General features: G+C 45.9%; 1 protein-coding gene across 4 annotated transcripts in view; it reads right to left on the bottom strand.

Moving 5' to 3' along the window:
- The window catches only part of LOC138567460 (voltage-dependent T-type calcium channel subunit alpha-1H-like), a 1,148,189-nt gene that overhangs the window by 844,662 nt on the left and 281,286 nt on the right, over window positions 1–22,241 (bottom strand). For all 4 annotated transcript variants that reach the window (XM_069645666.1, XM_069645668.1, XM_069645670.1 and 1 more), the window contains exon 5: window positions 4,919–5,231. In XM_069645666.1, the coding sequence (XP_069501767.1) occupies window positions 4,919–5,231 (313 nt within the window). The remainder of the gene's footprint in view (window positions 1–4,918; window positions 5,232–22,241) is intronic.

Raw genomic sequence — 22,241 nt, 5'->3', positions numbered from 1 at the left:
ATCTAGGTCACGTGGCCTAAGCCCCACCCACCTGCCAATCACTGCTAAACTGTTGCTGCCTTCCTGTTTGCCACCCACCTGCAAACCAAAACAATCAGCACCCTGGTACATGCAAGAACTCAACCTCAGCCAAACAAGAGAATACCTGTTGGCGCTCCAGACCGCAACTGGCCTGGCCCTCCTCAATGAACTCTGAGCAACCCAGCAACAAATAATCAACACAGGCAAGGTCTCCTACTGCCAGAACACTGTAGTAGAAGCCAACAACAAAAGCAGAGCCTTCGTCAAAGCGGACAGGCACTGCATCAACCCGCTGCGCAACCCTGCCATACCACACTCCATCGAAATATCCACCGCCATCAACAACTTCTTCCTGGACAAAATCCCCATCCACAGACCCACCTCACAACCCTCCTCATGAAATCTCTACACCCTGGACAACATTCAAGACACTATCTACAGAGGACCTGGTAGAAACCCTGGCCTCCCTTAAAGCTACATTGTATACATAAAACATCCTACCAGCATCCACCCTCAAGACCCTCCTTGCAGAATCTCTCCTTCCCTACCTGGAGATCATTAACTGCTCCCTAAATCAAGTCAACTTCCCATTGACCCTAAAGACAGGACAAATCCTCTCTATACTAACGAAACCCACTCTGTATCCAGACAACCTATGAAACTATCGCCCCATCACCCATCTTCCGTTCCTAGGTAAGATCATCGAGAAAGTGGTAGCTGAGCAGCTGCAGCAAGACATTGGCATCAACAATCTCCTCCAAACCTACCAATCCAGGTTCAGACTCAAATGCAGCACAGAGACAGCAACAATACAGGTGGTCGAGGACGCACTCAACATCCTTGATGACGGCCAAACCTGCCTCCTGGTTCTACTTGACCTCTCAGATGCTTTTGACAATTTAAGCCACCAGGTGCTCACAGACACCCTACATCGGTGCATGGGGATCAGCGACCTTGTCCAATGCTGGTTCAAGTCCTACCTCACCAACCGCCAGCAGTTTGTTCAGATGGACTCCTCTAGATTGCCAATGCTACTAAACACCTGTGGAGTCCTGCAGGGTTCCACCCTGTCCCCAGTGATCTTCAATCTATACATGGAGCTGCTAGGAGCCCTTCTAAAAACACACAACATTCACATCCACCAATAGGCCGACAACACACAGCTATACCACAAGATCAACTCCATCAAGGATGTCCACAGGTTTAAATCCTGCTTCTCATTGATAGAGTCTTGGATGTCCAGAGCATACTTGAAGCTCAACCACTCCAAAACCGAAATCCTGCTCCTCACTAACAACATCGAACACCCAGACATACTGACCTGGCTATCAACCATGAACCCTGAGGGCTTCACACCTGAGCTCACCTCCTGCACCAAGTCTCTTGGATTCCACATCAACAAACACCTCTCCCTCAAGAGACAAATAGCTAAGAAAACTCAGACAGCTTAGTATCAGCTCTCCCTCCTGCAGAAAGTAAAACCCTTGCTCACTCCGGACCACTTTAGATCCACTGTTCAAGCACTTGTCCTATCCCACCTGGATGGAGCAAAGCCCTCTTTGAAAGCCTCCCATTGTCCTCCCTTGGTCCCCAGAGAAGTGCACGACATGCGGCTGCATGCCTCATTAAGGGTCTACACAGACAGAACCACATCATCCTGACCCTCGTTGACCTTCACTGGCTCCCACTGCACACATGAATCACCTTTGAGTCTTGCTGCATCATCAATAAAGCAGTCACCCTCAAGTCACCCAGCAACTTCATGGAGAAATTCAGCATCTCTGGCAGACCGCGCAGCGCCAGAAGCCATGTCACATGCAGACTTGAAATGCGCTGCTGCAAAAGGAAAGGGCCAGAAAACAAGCCTTCTCTGCCTGCACCCCAAGACTACAGAACCTCCTCCCCATCAGCATCAGACTCGCCCCCTCAAATCAGAAAAGGACTCAAGGCCCACCTCTTCAAGTAGTCTCTCCTCTTCACCATATAGGCTATCAAGTGATCACCTGACTTGCTAGACGCCATCCACCCCTCTCCTCCCTGCCTCTCTGTACAGCTATGTCCATCCTCTGTGCCCCTCTGTATCCTCCCCAGCTGTATATCGTGTCTATTGTTACCTCTGAAAAGCGCTCTGTTATGCATCTTTACGGTTGTATACCTCTGTAAAGCGCTCCGCTGTGTATCTGTATTGTAGAATACCTGTGTAAGTGCAAACAAAAAACTACCCCTACCCTTAGTGCGCACATTCAAGGTTACGATAATCCAATACTCTTGAAAAAGAATTGTGTTAGAGAAAGATATTTAAAAATACATATTTGCTTAGTCTCTTAATCACCTGTTTTCCAACCCTATATATCTAAGAACATGCTTACCAGGCTTTATAACTTCATAAATGCACAACGCCTTTACTGTATACAGCTAAGAACATGTCTACCAGGCCTTACAACTTCATAAAAGCATGATGCCTTTATCACATATACCTAGGAACATGTTTACCAGGCTTCATAACCTTATAAATGCATGACGCCTTTACCATATACATCTAATAACATGTGTCAGACTTTAGACGTTCATGAATGCACAGACATGCTTACCAAGCTTCAAAAATGCATGCAGCCTTTACCATACTCATCCAGGCTTCATAACGTCATAAATAATAATAATTTATTTTGTATATAGTGCTACACACCCATAGGTCTCAGAGCGCTGAAGAAACAGAAGACATTATTATCCCCAGAGCGGTACTCAATGTATCGACCTCAGGATAAAAGGCTGAGTTGACCATGCCAGGATTCAAACCTGCCACAGCAGAAGGCATACAGTTATCAGGGTCGAGCGCTTAGCTCGCTATGCTATCTCACCAGCTTAAATTCATGACGTCTTAAACTTATAAATCTAAGAACATGTGTACCAGGCTTCATAACTTCACAAATGTACGAAGCCTTTACCCTATACATCTAATAACATGTGTAGCAGGCTTTATAACTTCATGAATGCATGACAAATTTACCATATACATGTAAGAACATATTTGCCATGGTTTATAACCTCATAAATGCACAAAGCCTTTACCGTATACAACGGTGGACATATTCATCAGGCTTTGCTACACATGCAAGAACATGTGCACCAGACTTCATAACTTCATAAATGCAAGAAGCCTTTACCATACACATGAAAGAACATGTGTACCAGGCTTCATAACTTCATAAATGCAAGAAGCCTTTACCCTACACATGAAAGAACATGTGCACCAGACTTCATAACTTCATAAATTCAACAAGCCTTTACCCTCCACATGCAAGAACATGTGTACCAGGCTTCATAACTTCATAAATGCAAGAAGCCTTTACCATACACATGCAAGAACATGTGCACCAGACTTCATAACTTCATAAATTCAACAAGCCTTTACCATACACATGAAAGAACATGTGTACCAGACTTCATAACTTCATACATGCAAGAAGCCTTTACCGTCCACATGCAATAACATGTGTACCAGGCTTCATAACTTCATAAATGCATGAGGCCTTTACCCTACACATGTAAGCACATGTGTACCTGGCTTCAAAACTTCATAAATGCATGAGGCCTTTACCCCGCACATGTAAGAACATGTGTACTAGACTTCATAACTTCATAAATGCAAGAAGCCTTTACCCTACACATGAAAGAACATGTGCACCAGACTTCATAACTTCATAAATTCAACAAGCCTTTACCCTCCACATGCAAGAACATGTGTACCAGGCTTCATAACTTCATAAATGCAAGAAGCCTTTACCATACACATGCAAGAACATGTGCACCAGACTTCATAACTTCATAAATTCAACAAGCCTTTACCATACACATGAAAGAACATGTGTACCAGACTTCATAACTTCATACATGCAAGAAGCCTTTACCGTCCACATGCAATAACATGTGTACCAGGCTTCATAACTTCATAAATGCATGAGGCCTTTACCCTACACATGTAAGCACATGTGTACCTGGCTTCAAAACTTCATAAATGCATGAGGCCTTTACCCCGCACATGTAAGAACATGTGTACTAGACTTCATAACTTCATCAATGCAAGAAGCCTTTACCCTCCACATGCAAGAACATGTGTGCCAGGTTTCAAAACTTCATAAATGCATGAAGTCTTTACAACATAAATGTAAGAACATATGTACCAGTGTTTAGAACTTCATAAATGCATTTTTTCTTTACCTTGCACTTTTTTCCAGGCTTCATAACTTCATTAATGCATGAAACCTTTACCATACCCTTCTATGGACATGTGTACCAGGTTTAAATGCATGAAGCCTTTGCCTTATACATGTAAAAACATGTTAGCCAGGTTGTGTAACTTCATAAACGCAGTGAGCCTTCATCATATACATGTAAGAACATGTTTACCAGGCTTTATAACTTAATAAATGCACAAACCCTTTACTCTATACAACCAGGAACACCTTTTCCAGGCTTTAACATTTCATAAATGCATGAAGCCTTAACCCGACATACATAAGAAGATGTTTAGCAGGCAACCACAAGATCCAGGCAGGGTTCCATGTTCTTTTGCCGAAATGTACTATTTCCAGGTATTTTACTCCGAAGGCATTACTTCGAAATTTGACTTCATTTTTTGTTAGTTCTTTATCTTATTTGGGGGGTCGCCTTTGCCTTAACCACTACCCACACCCCAAACTCCTCCCCGCCCCATTTTACCTTGTAACGCACCACGATATATACACAATTCAAAGTCATTCGAAGTAATCCCTTCGAAGTAAAGAATATTAAGTAATTTTGTGTGTTTAAACAATGGGATACCCCAAGAAGCATTACATTATTTTCCCAAAGTGTCTGACCTTTTCAGCAACTAAAAAAAGCAATTAGAAAATCCTACCTGAAAAATTGCTATCCAGGCGTAGCCTATATTATCAAAATTAATGGCCCCTTTGTGCGGGTTCACCTCCCCCGTCTTGCAGGTGTTGTAGTATTGGTTCCAGTTTATACAGCTGTTCCTGGCGCCAAGATCCATCGGGGACCAGTTGTGACTTTCAAGGTCCATGCTAAGCGTACATTCCTGGCCATACTCCTTCTTGGGCGGGACATCGTGGCACCTCAACATGCCATTGTCACGGATGGTGGAGCAGATGAACGGGTTGTCTTCTCCTTCGTCGATGCGATAGTACGGCCGCAGGGAGACATTGTAAGTCCTAGAAAGTCAGAAAGAAGGACATTAAGAATTCATGTTTAAATCCCACATGCTATTCTCATGCATGGCCAACACATGTGATCGGACAAGATCGAGAACCATTCAACAACGGAAAACAGGCTCCTTTTTGCAGATCCTGATTTCAGTGGACGAACAGCTTGGCACGCATGCTAACAAGTGCAATCACGTGATGGCAGAAGTGGACGGAGCTTAGAAAGATTCCTTATGGCAGTGGTGCACAACACGCGGCCGTGGGCCTAACGCGGCTCTTTAGGACATTATTGATGGCCCTCCAAGTCACATGAATGTAATGATGAAGTGTTGCCTGCCCTAAAGTGTTATATCAGGTGTGTCAGGCCTCTGTGGCCGAGATTGTGTCTTTGCATCACGATCTGTGCTGTTTTAAAAGGGCTAGCTATAATGGCTTACTGCAAAACAATAATAAATAAAACTACACCTTAAAAAGGTAGCAGATAATAATATCACTACATATATGGTCGCTGTATATAATGTTGCAGGAAAAGGTTGTGGTGGCATAATATAGGTGACCATATATATAGCGACAGGGGGAGCAGGGGTGTCCCCCGGTCCCCTTAAAAAAAAAATGGTCATTATCCATCTAATAATGGCCCTGCAAAAAACTGCAATTTTTGGCGATTTTTTTGCATGCTGTTATTTTTGAGAGGACATTATTACATGGAACCCTTAAAAACATGTTTTTTTTTTAACTCAAATGTGTAAACCAGTGCCCGACTACCTGCACATTTGCATTGAAATTTCGGCCCGCTGTATGGGACGTGTGTGGTACATTCGGCCCTCCAGCACAATAAATGTGCACCCCTGCCTTAAAGGGATTCAGAGTGAACATTCTCACCCTTAGCACTTAAGGGGTTAATTAATGCAGAATATATTTTGAGCAGGGACAAGTAGGGCCCCACTCGAACACCGGTGTTGAGAACATCTTAGAAAGACTTAACAAAACAAGAATGAAAACACACGACATGGAACACCACAGAAACAAGGCAACGAGGCGCCTTCCTGGCTGCGCCTTCTAGATCCACTGCTACAGAGCCCTAGGAACAGCCACACGTTGCATGAATTGCAGCCGTTTGCTACTCCATGACTAATGAAATGCCAGACTCCATGCAGCTGCTGTGTTTTTACATCCAGACCGGGAATTTGGGATGACAACCATTTTTTCCTGTCAAGGGTGCCACAATACAAATGTGAGTAGTTCATGGCACCACCTGCCTGTCGCTCTCAGGCAGCTTGGGATGTAGCAAAGGGTCTCTATCGCACCAATCAGCCTGTTGGCTGAGCCACATGCAACAATACAGGAGAGGATATGGATGGGTACCAGTTATCAACCCACTTATGCTACCATCAAAATCTACTAATGATAATTTAGGGATCTATGTAGCGCTTCATGCAGACAGAACACTTCTAAGTGCTGTAGCCAACTGTACTGTTACTAACCCACTCGTAGTACTCAATGTATTGACTTTGGAAGAATGAAGGGCTGAGTCGGCAAAACAGAGGTTTTGAGCCGATGCCCCCACAGCATCATCCCATGTTCGAGCTATCCACCTGGACATGGCATATTCATGGGAGCTACCACCTCTGCCACCATGCCTTCCTACCAGGTAGCTGTGTGGAAGGAACTACGTCAACCAGCTTCCTTCCCTGTGTATGCTGTCAAGTAGCGCCATCGGACCGAATAATTGACTTTGACTATCTGTCCTGGATGAGAACCTCACTGAGCGCGTCCCGGACACATATGCTACCCTATAAACACAGAGATTCAGTGGTCTTGCCCATCTGATGCTAGCATGCCCCGATGCCATGCAGACACACAGCCTCTTACCCATGACACGCTCTGGCAAGGTACACATAGATGAACCAGCATGTATCTGGAAGGCATTACCGACATGCAGAGCTAGTGCTTAGCTACATTGTCACCGCTTACACTGGGCAAATTGTTCTCAGAATTGGATGCACAGTGATACAAGGAATACAATGCCCCGGTAGGATGGTCCGCGCAGGCGCGCTGACACAATGATGCCCCCTACATAGATTTAGTCTAGAGCCCGCTTGATCTTCCCTGGAGCTTTGCTGCTGCCATCATGGCAACGCCCCTCACATCCAACCCCTACAGGCATGCACGCTGGCACACTTTAGACAGCATAATTCCCTTTCACCTCTGTATGGGTCAATGCCTCCCCACCACCTGCTTTGCCTGGTTGCAGGCATGTCAAGGCAATTCATCCAATGTACTCAGGATTTGTTCACTCAAAGAATTGTGGACACATATCTTGGTAAAATAATGCAAATGCCAAATCACTTAAAGACATAAAACATCAATAAGCAAATGTTAATACATGTAAATAAAGAAATTCTAATAACTAAATAAATCACCAGCGGGAACTGCACGTGTCAGGTGCGCCCACACTAATGCTGTCTACTCTTGATGGATAAACAGCTTAACAGCTGGATCTACTGAAGCAGAACCAAATATAAGGACCACTGTCCACAGCAGCAAAAAGTTCCTAAACCCAACCAGAATGATCCAATGTATTCACCGCACTGGCAAAGATCTCCATTAGCTACACTCCAAGTCGGCATTGACCTCTAGATGGCCTGCGTCAGATGCAAAGCACTGATGACCAAGACACCTCAATTCCAGGCCCATCAAATAATCATTTTAGGAGGCCAATGCAAGACCAGCTGCCGAGACACCCCGAGACTCAAATCCAAGAGGTGCAAGAAGAAGAGTAGAAAGCAAGCGTTCCTGGGGCAACAGTCCTACCAGCATTGATCTGACTCCCTCAGCCTGTCATGTCTGAAAACAAATGAAGCCCCCGTTCTTCTAGCAACACTGCACAGACCAACAGTAACAAACACAGACAATAATGCTTTGCCACCTCATACCTTCTACTGTACCCCAGCCTTTAAGGTCTAGTTTACCATTGATTTCTAGATACCTTAATACATACCAATTCAGACAGCTATTTAACCATCAATTGCATCAATTGAGAGTAACCCGTAGCTAAGCAACAATGGTGCATTTTGATGACATTACCAGGTGGTAATGGCCCTTAGCCCAAGTTATTGGTCCCTGTAGGAAACAAGGACCTTTAACGAGGGCCAACGGATGTTACCACCTGTTCATGGCTCAAGGAGGTGGGGCATGATTGCTATTGGTCATTCCACCCATTGCAAGTAGAATGTTCTGTTTAACAGAAGGAAAGACACAGAAGAAACATTGGAACGTTGTTACAAAAGACTTACATTTAAGCAATAGAACCCGAGCGTCGGGGGCATTACCGAAGGCCCTGGGGCATTACCAGAGTCCGTAATGCCCCCGACGCGAGGGTTCTATTGCTATTAGTACCCCGGCCCGCAAAAATTGCGTGTCCGGGGCACTAAAAGCTTTTTTTTTGTCCCGAAACTCTGCAGTGTTTCGGGCGCTGCGGTGTTTCGGGAGAAAAAAAAGAAAAAAAAAGAAAATGGCCACCGCCATGGAAAGGGAAAACGGAGTCCTTTTTCCCTTTCCATGGCGGCCATTGGAGGGGACGTGCTGGGAACACAAGTGTTCCCAGCGCCTCCGCTCCCGAAAAAGGATAAAAAAAAAGGTAAGTGGGGTTGGGAGGGCGGGAGTGGGATGGGGGAAGAGGAAAAAAAAAAAGAAACGTACCTGCGTCCCCGGCGGGGGACGAGGGAAGCCCCCAGCCGTGTGGAGGCGCAGAGCGGGGATGGCCCTGCTCCGAGTCTCCACACGGCTGGAGGCTTCCCTCGTCCCCCACCGGGGACGCAGAACCAAGAAGGTAAGTTTCCGGGAGGGAAGGGAATAAAAAAAAAAAAAGACTTACCCGAGTCCCGGCGGGGGGCAAAGGCAGCCTTTCAGCCACGGGGAGGCTCGGAGCAGGGATAGCGCCGCTTTGAGCCTCCTCATTGGCGGAGGGGCTGTCACGCCCCCCTGCCGGGGACAAAGGCCGTGGAATCCTGACGGAGGGATTCCCGGCCATGTAGGGACCTGACGAGAGCCAATCAGAATGCTTGTTGCATTCAGATTGTCTCTCGCCGGGTTAGTAATGTTTTTTTAATCCCCTGTTCGAAGGCTGGAATGGGGGGTAATGGCCCAGCAGCCCAAAATCGGCCAGAGCGAAGGAGATGCGTATAACGAGGGCACAAGGCCGTTACCCCCCATTACAGCCCTTGGAACAGGGGATTAATGCCATTAGCACCTTGGGTTACCGAAGCGGTAACCTGGGGTGCTAAATAAAAATGTTTTTTCCTTCATTCAATGGGGTGCGGCGCTCGTCCCATTGAATGAAGGAAAATACTTTACCAAGATGGCCGCCATGGTGATAGGAGGTGGGGCTCTGTATGGAGCTCCTCTTCTATGTACATGGTGGCAGGAAAAGGAAAACTGCTGCTGCGGCGCAACAGTCCAGTAAGTGGGGTTGGGGGTTGGGATTTTTAAAAAAAATGTTACGGGAGGGTGAGGTGAAAGATGGTGGCCCGCAGCGAGGGATTCAGCCTGTGGGTTTCTTGCAATACAGGTTGAGATTACAGGTTTCAGCACGCGATCCACAGAACCTGATTGGCTGCACCCCCCCCCCCCCCACCCCAGGGGCTAACAGTCATTATTGCCCTCCGGCAAAGCATAGCTTGCACAACTGAAGTGAAAACATTGTAATGTTCTTCTTAAGCATTACTGCCAGCAGCTGCTATTCACACCCAGTCAGGGGGCTGGGTGCTAGGCTGAGATGTCTTTGCAGAGTAAAACAAGAAAAGCACACAAAGAAAGCAATTTTTAGTTGTAGCCACTGAGCAAAGGACGTTCGGTGGTCTGATGGCCTAAGTCCCCTTTCTATTTCTGTCCCGAGGATCAGTGGCGTAGTGCGGGTGTGTGCGTGTGTGTGAGCAGAGTGACAGGGCCCGTATATGACAAAGTGGGTCTGGTGGAGGGAGAGGAAAACGGTGCAGATGAGCGGGGAGTATCGTTGTTAATGAGGACAGCATTGCGAGTTAGTGTGAATGTTGTGGTCCTGAGAGGATACACGATCCATGGATACTCCAGTGAAGAGTGTCCGATAGGCATCGATCATGATTGGCTCCCAGGATTCCAATGTTCCCTAAGGGTGTTGTACATGGTAATGCATATACATATAAATATTTCCCACAGCGACTTCAGATAGTCTGCAGAACACAATTCAGCATGTACTTGTGCTGGAACAAGACTGATCTGCAATCTTCAATGGGGCAAAATGTCAGTGCTGTTCCCGCCATAAGCCCCCGGGAAAAGTTGTCACCAAGATCTGTTCTGGGGGCTTCAGGAGTCTCGTGCTAGAGAGGACCTGATTTAATTGGCCTCACATCTGTAATTAAGCATTGTATATATGCCTTGCGATGTACAGACATGTTTCTGTTCGGGTTAATAGTGTGACAAATGAAAGGAGCAAAGAGCCGAGTGTGCATCATTTGCTGACAGATCCATGTCAAAGGTCATATGTGGCTCTTCGAATGTTGCCAACACGCGTATTGCTGTTATAGAAATTGGCAGGACTAAGCCCCCCTGAAGGTGCCCACCAACTGTCTTTATTCGCGCCTTCCAGGGGATCGGGCGCTGCTCGACTTCTGCTGGGACTCCGCCCCTCAGGCCCATCCATATCACTCTTGCTCCCGTGCATGACGCAGGGGGAGAGGGGTTCCCAGATGTAATTGTGTCCATTTCCAGTACTGCAAATGCAGAGAAACTCTGATGTAGCCCAATGGGCTATTATTGAGCAGGTCGCTGAGGTGGCACCTGCAATTATATCACAAGATGCAGCGCCATTCACTAGTCAAACCACAGTGATAACGCTGAAGGCAAGGCACCCGCTGCAATGCCGCACGGTGCAACCGCGTGACAGACTCTCAGAAGGAACCGGTGGGAGAAAAATCTAGGCTTCTCTAGGCTCCACATTGCCTTCACCACTGCTGAACCTTAGGGCCAGGCTTAAAATCCCCATTTTACCTAATTGGCAAATTGCTGAATAGGCAAAAAACCTGGCCCGACGCTGAGCAAAGACATGACATATCTGGTATTTGCCACCAGGGCATTGGGGAACGTTGCAAAGAAGTAGATAGAATTAGCGGGAGGACATGCTCCAAATGTGCTAATTCTTCATGGTGTCCAACCGTAACAATGCAAGTGGGCTTGATCTGTTATGAGCAGAGGACTTCACAGAGGAGACTATATGCCTGGCTCTTACCCCTCCACAGCAGACTACCCGCTGGCAATGGGTTCCGTTGCCAACCCTTATGTTGTGTCTAGTGAGAGCACTGACCGTTGAATAGAACCTGCAAATTGGACAGTGAATAGTCAAGACAGGACAAAAGAATGCATGTGATGAACATTCCGACTCATGGACAAGCTGCCTGTTGCGTTATCTTCCTTAGGATTGGTCCAATATATGAATATGAATGTATCGATTTCAATCACACGGCCCCACCATCCCCTCTACTATTGGTTCCTTCTGGCATTTGTTCCCATAATGGGTCAGCGGCTCTGTGGCATCATAGTCACTCATGTGAATTTCAGCTCAGGCCCTCTTTTTTGCGGCTTTCTAAAATGTAGGCCATGTGTCAGAGCGATGGTGTTAATCTATTGATTTAGTCTGGAGTATGTCCCGCTTTTTCTTGGAATGTACTTTGTTTCTCCACCCCATAAAGTTAGATCAAACTCAGCATAAAGCAGATGCCAATTCTGCCAACGCTTTCTCAGCCTGAGTTCTCTTCATGCCACCTTTGATGCTGGCAAAAAGTGGACTAGCTGATCTCAGGTGAAGCTCGGCCAGGTCTGCCATTCCCTGCTTGGGTGGTGTGGTACAGGGGCGTTTCTAGGTCTGGAAAAGATCCGGGGCTACGCTAATTTTGGAACTGTCAGGACTGGGGGCTAGCTAGTCTTTTGGTTGTAGCTCCTGAGCTTCTTTCCAGGACTACAACCAAAAGACAGGGGCTATAGACCCCTCAGCCCCCCACACCCCTTGCAATGCTTCTGGTGTCGTACATATGAGAGTGGGGCTAGACACAGATGGCACAGTCTGCTTGACCTAGAATGGGGATGTCAATCTCCCTTATTCATCGCACAGGTCCACCTTTGGAACTGCACAAAGCTTGCTTCGGTTAATAGGCGTCATCACAAGAAGAACCGCCCTTTCTCTGCCTCTCTCCCCGGCAGTTCAAATGCCACACAGGATACAACATGATATTTCACAGTGAGAGAGCATTCATTGTTGGCATGTCTGTCATGGTGGGAAGTTATGTTGAGTGTTTCTCAAGCAGCAGGATCTACCCGTGCCTGGAAGCATGGGTGTACCTGATAGAAGGTGATATCAGAGTGTGGCCAGAATGTGACTTCTACCTGCCTGTGTCCAGGATTACAAGTTGTGGCACTTTCCAAATTCCAATCCACCCCGTCGCAAATGATCTCCCATACCTTTCTGCCGCCATGCCCTCTCCTTCGTACAACGTTGTCCAATCGCATTTATTGCAAGCTGGTATACTATGTTATTTGCCTTCAGGGGTGTTGTTAGATCTGGAAAAGATCCGAGGCTATGCTAATGTCGGACTCTCAGGACTCGGGGCTAGCTAGCCTTTTGGTTGTAACTCCTGAAGTTCTATCCGGCGCTACAACCAAAAGTACCGGGGCTGTAGCCCCCAAGCCCTCCCTATCAACGCCTCTTAATTCGAAGGCACAGTGACTATAACTTTAGATAAAAATAACCTTATAGACAAATGGATGTAGGGGTCATTATCGCAGAACACTCCTTGGACTATAAGTTGGGGAGGGGTCACAATATCACGTGATTAAAACACCTCAGAGATGTTATTTAGGGGGTGTAACTGCGACACCAGTGGTCGCAGTTGCAACCCCTACAATCTTATTTGCGACCCCTATTTTTAAAATAAACCAATTTTTAAATTTTTTTTAAACGGATGCTCTGCGGGTGGTAGCCACTGCTCCATAAATCACACAGCGGCCTGCAAGCGTTATGTGATTTATAGAGCAGTTTGTCTCTTTATTTCCAGCATGGACGCGGCAGTACGTTTCCAGTTCCAACATGGAGCTCAGTACTAGGATGGTCCGTTCACTTAGTCATTGGCCCTGATGGTGTGTTCGCTGTCTAGTCCATCGTCTATTCTTACTTTTACTGGCCAATGCTACAGTTAGGAAGTGCTCACGCCGAGATCATGTAGGAGATTGTGCTTGAGCTTTCAAGGTAAGGAAGCCAGCAATGTCGTGGCTATTTAGCTGGAAAATAAATCTGTTAGGATTCTGAAAATCGGTTTATCCATTCACAATGTCTTACTTGATTCACCATTGACAGATCAGATCAGTGACGTCTTCAGTAGTTATATGTGCAATCAGTGGTGGACTGGGAACTACAAGAGGCCCTGGAAATAATTACTGGGGACCAAAAGAGGCCCTGAAAATAATTTTCAAATTATATGACGCATGTTTAGCAAGCCCAATGTTTTCCCTATGAGAACATCTGGAAATACCACACAAAAGAGGCACAGGCTGCAGAGACCCACTGGGACATCTCCCTAGTTCCGAATAGGCCTGTCCACCCCTGTGTGCAGCCAGTCTGTGAATTTGCGCATGATCGCGTTAGGTATTTTTTGTCAACGGTACCAGTGGTCAGTTGCTTGCATTTTTTTAAAATATTGGCTAGAATTATGGCTGTTTGTGTCCACACCCATGTGTTCTGCTCCTGGAAATAGATTATTTTGTTTGCCCCCTTTACCCCTTACCGGTTGAGCACTAAGCGCCAAAGTTTTCCAGCAACCAGTGTTATCTATTACACGGCCCACCCACTAGCAGTTACGTATTGGATGTATTAAAAGTGATGCTTTGGTAAAAATTGGCATTAAAATGCCCAAAGTGGAGGCCTTTTTACGGAAACGTTCCAGTGCCAGAGCTGGTTTTAAGAAGGGGGAGAAAGACAATTGCCGCACTCAGTGATAAAAATCACGCCCACAATAGTGTAATTCTACAAATATGGCCTGTTATCAAATCAAGCAAAATGGCGTTCATCCATATTTTTATGTCAGCAATCCGTGAATGGAAGGTTTCTTCCTTTTGCGTCACCGAAGGCTCCATGTTAATAAAAGGATCGCTATTAAAAGTGTGATTTGCCCCATTTTCCAACCTCTGCCAACATTAAAGAGGTAGACAAAGAATGATTATGGAAATGTGTTTTATTGCTGAAATTGCTGCTGTCAAGGAGTACAGTTTTCTGGCACTTGATCTGCAATAAGTCCTTTCAACTGCTCATTGGAAAAGTGTTGAGCACGAGGACCTGTTGCCAATGCAGTCATAGCAGTCAGTCCATTTGATAATGCCATGGGGGTGGTTCGTCAGTGCTTTGAGTGGGATGAGAAGTCGAACTTGAAAGGAGGAACAAGAAGTGGGAGTTTATTTTTTTAAAGCAGTGACAAGAAGAGGCAGACCCACGGTTTCGGGAGGATAGCTCAGGGGCAACATGCTCGCCTTGGCAGCAAGACATCACGGCGCACCACAGGTTTGATCGCTGGGTCCGCGCTTAGAAACCTCTGGGTATTAAGCGCGTTATAAATATCATATCATATGTCATTGCTCGCATCCATTTTTCTGCACCCACCTCACCCATTGTTCCTTACCTTGCAGCCTCGACCCTTGCAGGAAGCAGTGACTGCGCGCGCAGCAAAAGGGCTGCGTGTAGTGGATGGCACTAGTGGGATGGGGAGTCCCGGCTCATGGGTATTTTTCGGAAGACTGTTACAGCCCTGCCCTGGCTAACCCTGGTCCACTTAAAGACCCGGAATTCATATTTAATACTTGGCAAAGTTGCCACTTAAAGGCACCTTTCTATCAGCAATGTGGGGTAGAAGATATTCAAATCTGTGCCGGCAAGTTAAAGCCTGGGGACTGGCCACCCGTGGCACAACTCACTCAACCTAAACTGGTACCTGATTGCCACAGCCTTCAGCCTCACACAGACATGTACATTGTTCTTTTATATTAGTAGCTTGTATTGTAGTAGTGAAAAGGTTGATCTGTTCAACCATAAAAATAAATATTTAATAATGTTAATATTGTTATTTTTTCAATCTTTGTAAATAGACACCAAGCATGACATTTTGTACGACAGACTAACAGCCCAGCTGAGTTGCAGTTTGCTAGCACATTGTACAATATAAACAGATGATTGGAAACTAAAAGTGCCTCCTAGTCCATCCATCACAGAAAGGATATTTACACAATCACGAGCATGTTTCTTTTTTTCTGGAGAGAGATTCTCACTTTGTTAAGAATGAAGGCTGTATTTACAAGTTAATTGTGCGTATTTTTGCTAATTTGCAACAATTTCTTAGCTCCAAAGCAGTCCCCCTCCTGCTCACACACGAGTGCGTGCTGATTGACAGGGCAGCACATAGAAAGTCTTCCACATTTGAATGGATCTGCGCTTTGGGGTTTAGGCCTCTTCGAGATGCTCGGTTTGCAGTTTAGCCTGATTGATGGACAATAGTTCAGGTTGTTGTGTTGGACGTCTGCTTATATTCAAAGTAATTTGGTAATATGGGCCTATACACACCAATGTTAACACTACATATGGTGATCCGTTCTTGAATGAAATGTATATCATACTGTATAATGATATCGTAACCATATTTCTCTTAGTGTAGTGAGGAACAATGCCATGTGAAGCCACTTCCTGTTTGTGAAGGGGTGAAAGGTCATGTGCCATCAATTCCCATGACGTCACTTTGGGGCGGGGGTCACATTACATCATTTCCTGTCATGTCATCAGGGGTTTACGGGGCATGTGATGTCACTTCCAATACCCCTGGTATTTTGGTTAAATGACATCCCTGGAACACCTCCAGAGACCTATCAGGCTATTTGCACATTGTGATGGTAGCAATGCTTGAAGAATTGGTGGTGTAGTAAAAAATGATGCATTCATAAATAGACAAACTGAGTGCATACATTAAATATCGTTTTATTTTGTAGTATAGCAAGGTTGTCTTTACCATTTATTTAAATGCTACAAAATAAAACCACTTTAGGTGTCATATAGAAGTAAACCATTTCTATTTAAGTAAGTGAAAGCATTTTCCCAAAGTTGATCTTTCACTTTGGCGTGTTAAATAGAATTTTCCCCCGGGGAAGGGTGCTCAGCCAATCAGGTGGCTGGAAAAGCAGGTGAGAATACACTGTCTACCACTTGCTTTTTCCAGCCACTCAAGGCCCTTCCCAGGGTGGCACCATCTTGATTTTGGGGAGGCATCTGAGAGCCTCTAACTGTTGCCTCCCGACATCCCCACCATCCACCCGACCCCAAAGACATCCAGTACCCTTTGCCTACCTCCCTCCCTTACTTCCAAATTACGTCCTGGACCAGAGCTTTGGGCTCCGGTCCCGGCGCTCCTCCTGTTAGCTATTACCATTGTTATAGAAAAGGGATTAAGTCCCTTTTCCTAAGGCGGCAGCCATCTTTTTTTTTTTACGGGAGATTTAGCTCAAACAATACGTGCAGAGTCCATCCCCGGTAAAAAACTCTGGGTGCAAATAGGTATCACCCCTTTGTCGGATGTGCATGCATGGCCGGTAACAGCCCACAACCCCCGTTGAGGCCCAAGTGAGGGAGTGCCTTGGCTCGGGCTGGTGGGCCGTTACGCGCCATCTACACCACCAGATGTGGGGATTTTATTTTTGAAAGAAATATTGCGTGGAAATTGCATTGTTGTTTGCTTGACTCCTTTAGAAGACAGAATGTTCAGAATGCAGTCAATACCTGTTTTCATTGACTGCATTCTAAACATTCTGATTGGCGAGGTAAGGTCAATAATGATCTCGAAGCGTAAATAGAGGTTAACATCAGAATAAGACCATCAGGCCCATGTTATCTGTTGATTAGACTGACTATTGCATCACCTAGGGACTAAATGTTACTGCCAGTTTAGGTTGGCTGCACCAGTCCCTTGTGGTCTGTAAGCTTTTTAAACTTTGCTTCTTTTCTACTCCACCAAACAAACTTTTGCATGCAGAACATGTGTTTGGATTTTACCTACTGCCACCTGTAGGCGCAATGTATAGTTTGCATGCCTCACCATTGCCCTTGAACGGCCAAAACTGTAAATGAGTTCTTTTCAGATTAAACTAGTTGATATTCACGCTCAGATACCTAACGGAATTATTAACATGTTGCTTTCTTCTTCAAGTTAATGTCCCTCCTCAGGTGCAATTGCGGAACGTGTTCTCATATATGTCAAACTGTGCACTTTAACTTTAATAGATTTATATTGCGCAACCATTGACCCTTGGGCTTGGGCGCAACAAGAACAGGACAACAAGTAACAAATAAGGACACGGAAGCCATGCTGGGCGTGAGGCCCTAGAATTGCTGATGTCTTAATCTAGGCAAACAGATGAGTCTTTCACTTTTTTTTTAAATATATCCAATGATTCGATATAGCGTAGTTCTAAGGGGAGGTCATTCCAGGCCTTCGGGGCAATGGCATAGAAGGCAGCTTTAGCGACCTTCACCGTCCTACATCTTGGAATAGTAAGAAGGTTCTGATGATTAGATCTTAGTGATCTGGCATGGGTTTTAATGAACAGAAGTTCTCGTAGGTGGGAAGGCATTTTTCCGTAAAAACATTTCTGAGTGATGGTGAGGATGCAAAAGAGAATTCTTGATTCAACTGGTAACCAATGCAATGCACTCTTGTAGCCGTGACATGGTCTCTACGGCCAAGCCTCTTCACCAGCCTTACTGCTCCATTTTGGGATACTTGTCATTTGTTGCATAACGCTTTGTGAATGCCTATTAACAGGCTAGAGCAATAATCAACTTTTGCCCCTATGATCTCTCTGGCAATTGTTTCTGCGTTCTTTTGTGATATGAATGGCCTAAAATGGGCAAGCAACTCTATATAATAGGCACAGGAGGATATGCTTACATGTGGCTTCATGGAGAGCTGCTGGTCAGACACTACCCCCAAAGTTTTAACTTTTTTCAGTGGGGAAATGTTTACTGCTCCTAATGAGAAATTCTCGTACTTGAGACCTAATTTCTGTATCATGTGAGGAGAACCGATCACCAGTAATTCCGTCTTTTCTCTATTAAGCGCTCATTTATTAGAGATCATCCATGACTCAACAAGGGAATAGACCTTGTTAATCACTATGGTATCCAATTTATAGTTGCCGGACAGAGGAATGACACATTGCGTGTCGTCGGCGTAGTTTGTAAATATCACACCCACGTCAGCCAATTTGGCAAATAGGGGGGCAGTAAATATATTATATAGACAGGGCAATATACATGCACCCTGTGGTACACCCATAGCAACATTGATGGGGGCCGACTCTGCTTCCCTGAAGAAAACCCTACTTTCTCGATTGCTGAGAAATGAAGAGATCCATTGGGCCGCTAGAGGGGAAAAGTTCAAGGCTTTGTATCACTAATATTTAGTTCAAGGCTTTATATAAATGGAGTCCAAAATGGACAACCCTATCGATATTTCAAATAATCTGGAGAAATAATTTTATGTAGTGAGATTTTTCTCTGATGTGATAGGCGCATTCAACATTTGCTGATTAAGTGTCATTCATGTGTATTTCTTTTTTCTTGGTTTAATATGTGAAAAATTGCTTTTACATGGGCAGGCCCACATCCTAGACGTGGAAGGGGCACAGAGGTGTGCCACAGGGCCAAGTAACACAATCAATGCAGAGAGCTAGCGGAGAAGCGAAAATTGCATTCACTGATTACTTAACTTTGCAGGCTGTGTCAAAATAATGACTAATGAAGGCGCTTTCCATGAAAGTAACAGTTTGTAGCGCAGTGGCATGCAATCCGCTAGCAAAGGCCTCCGCTGTCGCGTTCATCACATTCAGCGCTTACGAAGGCCTGGATTTGCATCGGGAATCTGGCTTCTTCTCCATGTTTGAGGTTTTCTGACAAACAGGACATGTTTTATTAATGAATGCCGTATTCTTATTCAGCGAGAGGGACACAGCTTAGAGGATAAGAGAGGCCGGCGAGAAGGAATTTGAGGAGAAGGAAGAAGTTAGAAGAGGCGGCAAAAGAAGGAACAGAAGAAGAGGCTGTGACAGAGTAGGTATAGAAGATATACAAGGCTTCAAGAGGAAGGGACTGATGAAAAGAGAGAGGAGAAAGGCAAAGGTGTGGAATATATAGAAAGGAAAGGCAATTAGAAAATGAGCAGGATCAAAAGATTTAAAGAGCAGAAAGAGAGAGAGAGAGAGAGAGAGAGAGAGAGGGGGGGGGGAGAGAGATGCATTGCCAATGAGAGAGAGATGAAGAGAACGCATGATAGACAGTCACATGGGAGAAAGAGTGAAAGGGAGAGGGGTAAGAGAGAGCAAGAGAGAGAGGGAGAGGACAAGGAGACAAAGATAAGACGAGTGAGAAAGAGACATGGAGCATACAAAAAGAGGGATATACATGCAAAACGAGAGAGAGAGACAATCGAGAGACAGATGACATGTGTGTGTCTGTGAGAGAGAGAGAGAGAGAGAGAGAGAAAGAAATGGAGAGAGAGGCATGGATAATGAGAGAGAGAGAGAGAAACAAAGCGAGGGAGTGATAGACAGACAGATGGGAGAAAGAGGTTGAGAGAGCAAGAAAAAGAAAGAGATGGAGATACATTGGAGACAAATATAAGCAGAGTGAAAAAGAGACACGAAGCACTACAACAAGAGGGACATACATGGAAACGAGATAGAGATGAAGAGAGGGAGTGATCGAGAGGCGGAAGAAAAGTGTGTGTTGGTGAAGATGGGGAGAGATGTGTCGATAAAGAGAGACACAGATGAAGAGAGGGAGTGATAGATGGGAGAAAGAGTGAAAAGGTAAGAGGGAAAGACGAGAGGGAGCGAGAGAAAGAAAGAGAAGGAGAGAACTAGGAAACAGAGATAAGCAGAGTGAGAAAGAGACACGCAGCACGACAACAAGGGGAACATACATACAAAACACGAGAGAGAGAGAGGTTGAGAGGGAGTGAATGACAGATGGAAGAAGAGTGTGCTTGTGTGTGAGAGAGAGAGAGAGAGAGAGAGAGAGAGAGAGATGTAGAGAGGGACTGATCGACAGATGGAAGACGAGTGTGTTTGTGAGAGAGAGATAGAGAGAGAGAGAGAGAGAGAGAGAGAGATGTTGAGAGGGAGTGATCGACAGATTGAAGATGAGTGTGTGTGTGAGAGAGAGAGAGAGAGAGAGAGAGAGAGAGATGTAGAGAGGGACTGATCAACAGATGGAGACGAGTCAGCGTCTGTGAGAGAGAGAGAGAGAGAAAGAGATGTAGAGAGGGAGTCATCGACAGATGGAAGACGAGAGTGTGTTTGTGAGAGAGAGAGAGTGATGTTGAGAGGGAGTGATCAACAGATGGAAGACAAGTGTGCGTGTGAGAGAGAGAGAGAGAGAGATGTAGAGAGGGAGTCATCGACAGATGGAAAACAAATGTGTGTTTGTGAGAGAGAGAGTGATGTTGAGAGGGAGTGATCGACAGATGGCAGACGAGTGTGTGTTTGTGAGACAGAGAGAGTGATGTTGAGAGGGTGTGATCGACAGACGGCAGACGAGTGTGCGTGTGTGAGAGACAGAGAGAGAGAGAGAGAGAGAGAGAGAGAGAGATGTTGAGAGGGAGTGATCGACAGATGGAAGACGAGTGTGCGTGTGTGAGAGAGAGAGAGTGATGTTGAGAGGGAATGAACGACAGATGGCAGACGAGTGTGCGTGTGTGTGAGAGAGAGAGTGATGTTGAGAGGGAGTGATCGACAGATGGCAGACGAGTGTGCGTGTGTGAGAGAGAGAGAGTGATGTTGAGAGGGAATGAACGACAGATGGCAGACGAGTGTGCGTGTGTGTGAGAGAGAGAGTGATGTTGAGAGGGAGTGATCGACAGATGGCAGACGAGTGTGCTTGTGTGAGAGAGAGAGAGTGATGTTGAGAGGGAGTGATCGACAGATGGCAGACGAGTGTGTGTTTGTGAGAGAGAGAGAGTGATGTTGAGAGGGAGTGATCGACAGATGGCAGACGAGTGTGCGTGTGAGAGAGAGAGTGATGTTGAGAGGGAGTGATCGACAGATGGCAGACGAGTGTGCGTTTGTGAGAGAGAAAGAGTGATGTTGAGAGGGAGTGATCGACAGATGGCAGACACGTGTGCGTGTGTGAGAGAGAGTGATGTTGAGAGGGAGTGATCGACAGATGGCAGATGGGTGTGCGTGTGTGAGAGAGAGTGATGTTGAGAGGGAGTGATCGACAGATGGCAGACGAGTGTGCATGTGTGAGAGAGAGAGTGATGTTGAGAGGAAGTGATCGACAAATGGCAGACGAGTGTGCGTGTGTGAGAGCAAGAGAGTGATGTTGAGAGGGAGGGATCGACAGATGGCAGAGAGTGTGTGTTTGTGAGAGAGAGAGAGTGATGTTGAGAGGGAGTGATCGACAGATGGCAGACGAGTGTGCGTGTGTGAGAGAGAGAGAGAGTGATGTTGAGCGGGAGTGATCGACAGATGGCAGACGAGAGTGCGTGTGTGAGAGAGAGAGAGTGATGTTGAGAGGGAGTGATCGACAGATGGCAGACGAGTGTGCGTGTGTGAGAGAGAGAGAGAGTGATGTTGAGAGGGAGTGATCGACAGATGGCAGACGAGTGTGCGTTTGTGAGAGAGAAAGAGTGATGTTGAGAGGGAGTGATCGACAGATGGCAGACAAGTGTGCGTGTGTGAGAGAGAGTGATGTTGAGAGGGAGTGATCAACAGATGGCAGATGGGTGTGCGTGTGTGAGAGAGAGTGATGTTGAGAGGGAGTGATCGACAGATGGCAGACGAGTGTGCGTGTGTGAGAGAGAGAGTGATGTTGAGAGGAAGTGATCGACAAATGGCAGACGAGTGTGCGTGTGTGAGAGCGAGAGAGTGATGTTGAGAGGGAGTGATCGACAGATGGCAGACGAG

Source organism: Ambystoma mexicanum, chromosome 2p (genome assembly GCF_040938575.1).
Source record: "Ambystoma mexicanum isolate Mex_15411 chromosome 2p, UKY_AmexF1_1, whole genome shotgun sequence".
Lineage (NCBI taxonomy): Eukaryota > Metazoa > Chordata > Amphibia > Caudata > Ambystomatidae > Ambystoma > Ambystoma mexicanum.
The sequence above is the reverse complement of the archived record's forward strand: the minus strand, read 5'-3'. Positions and strand labels throughout refer to the sequence as shown.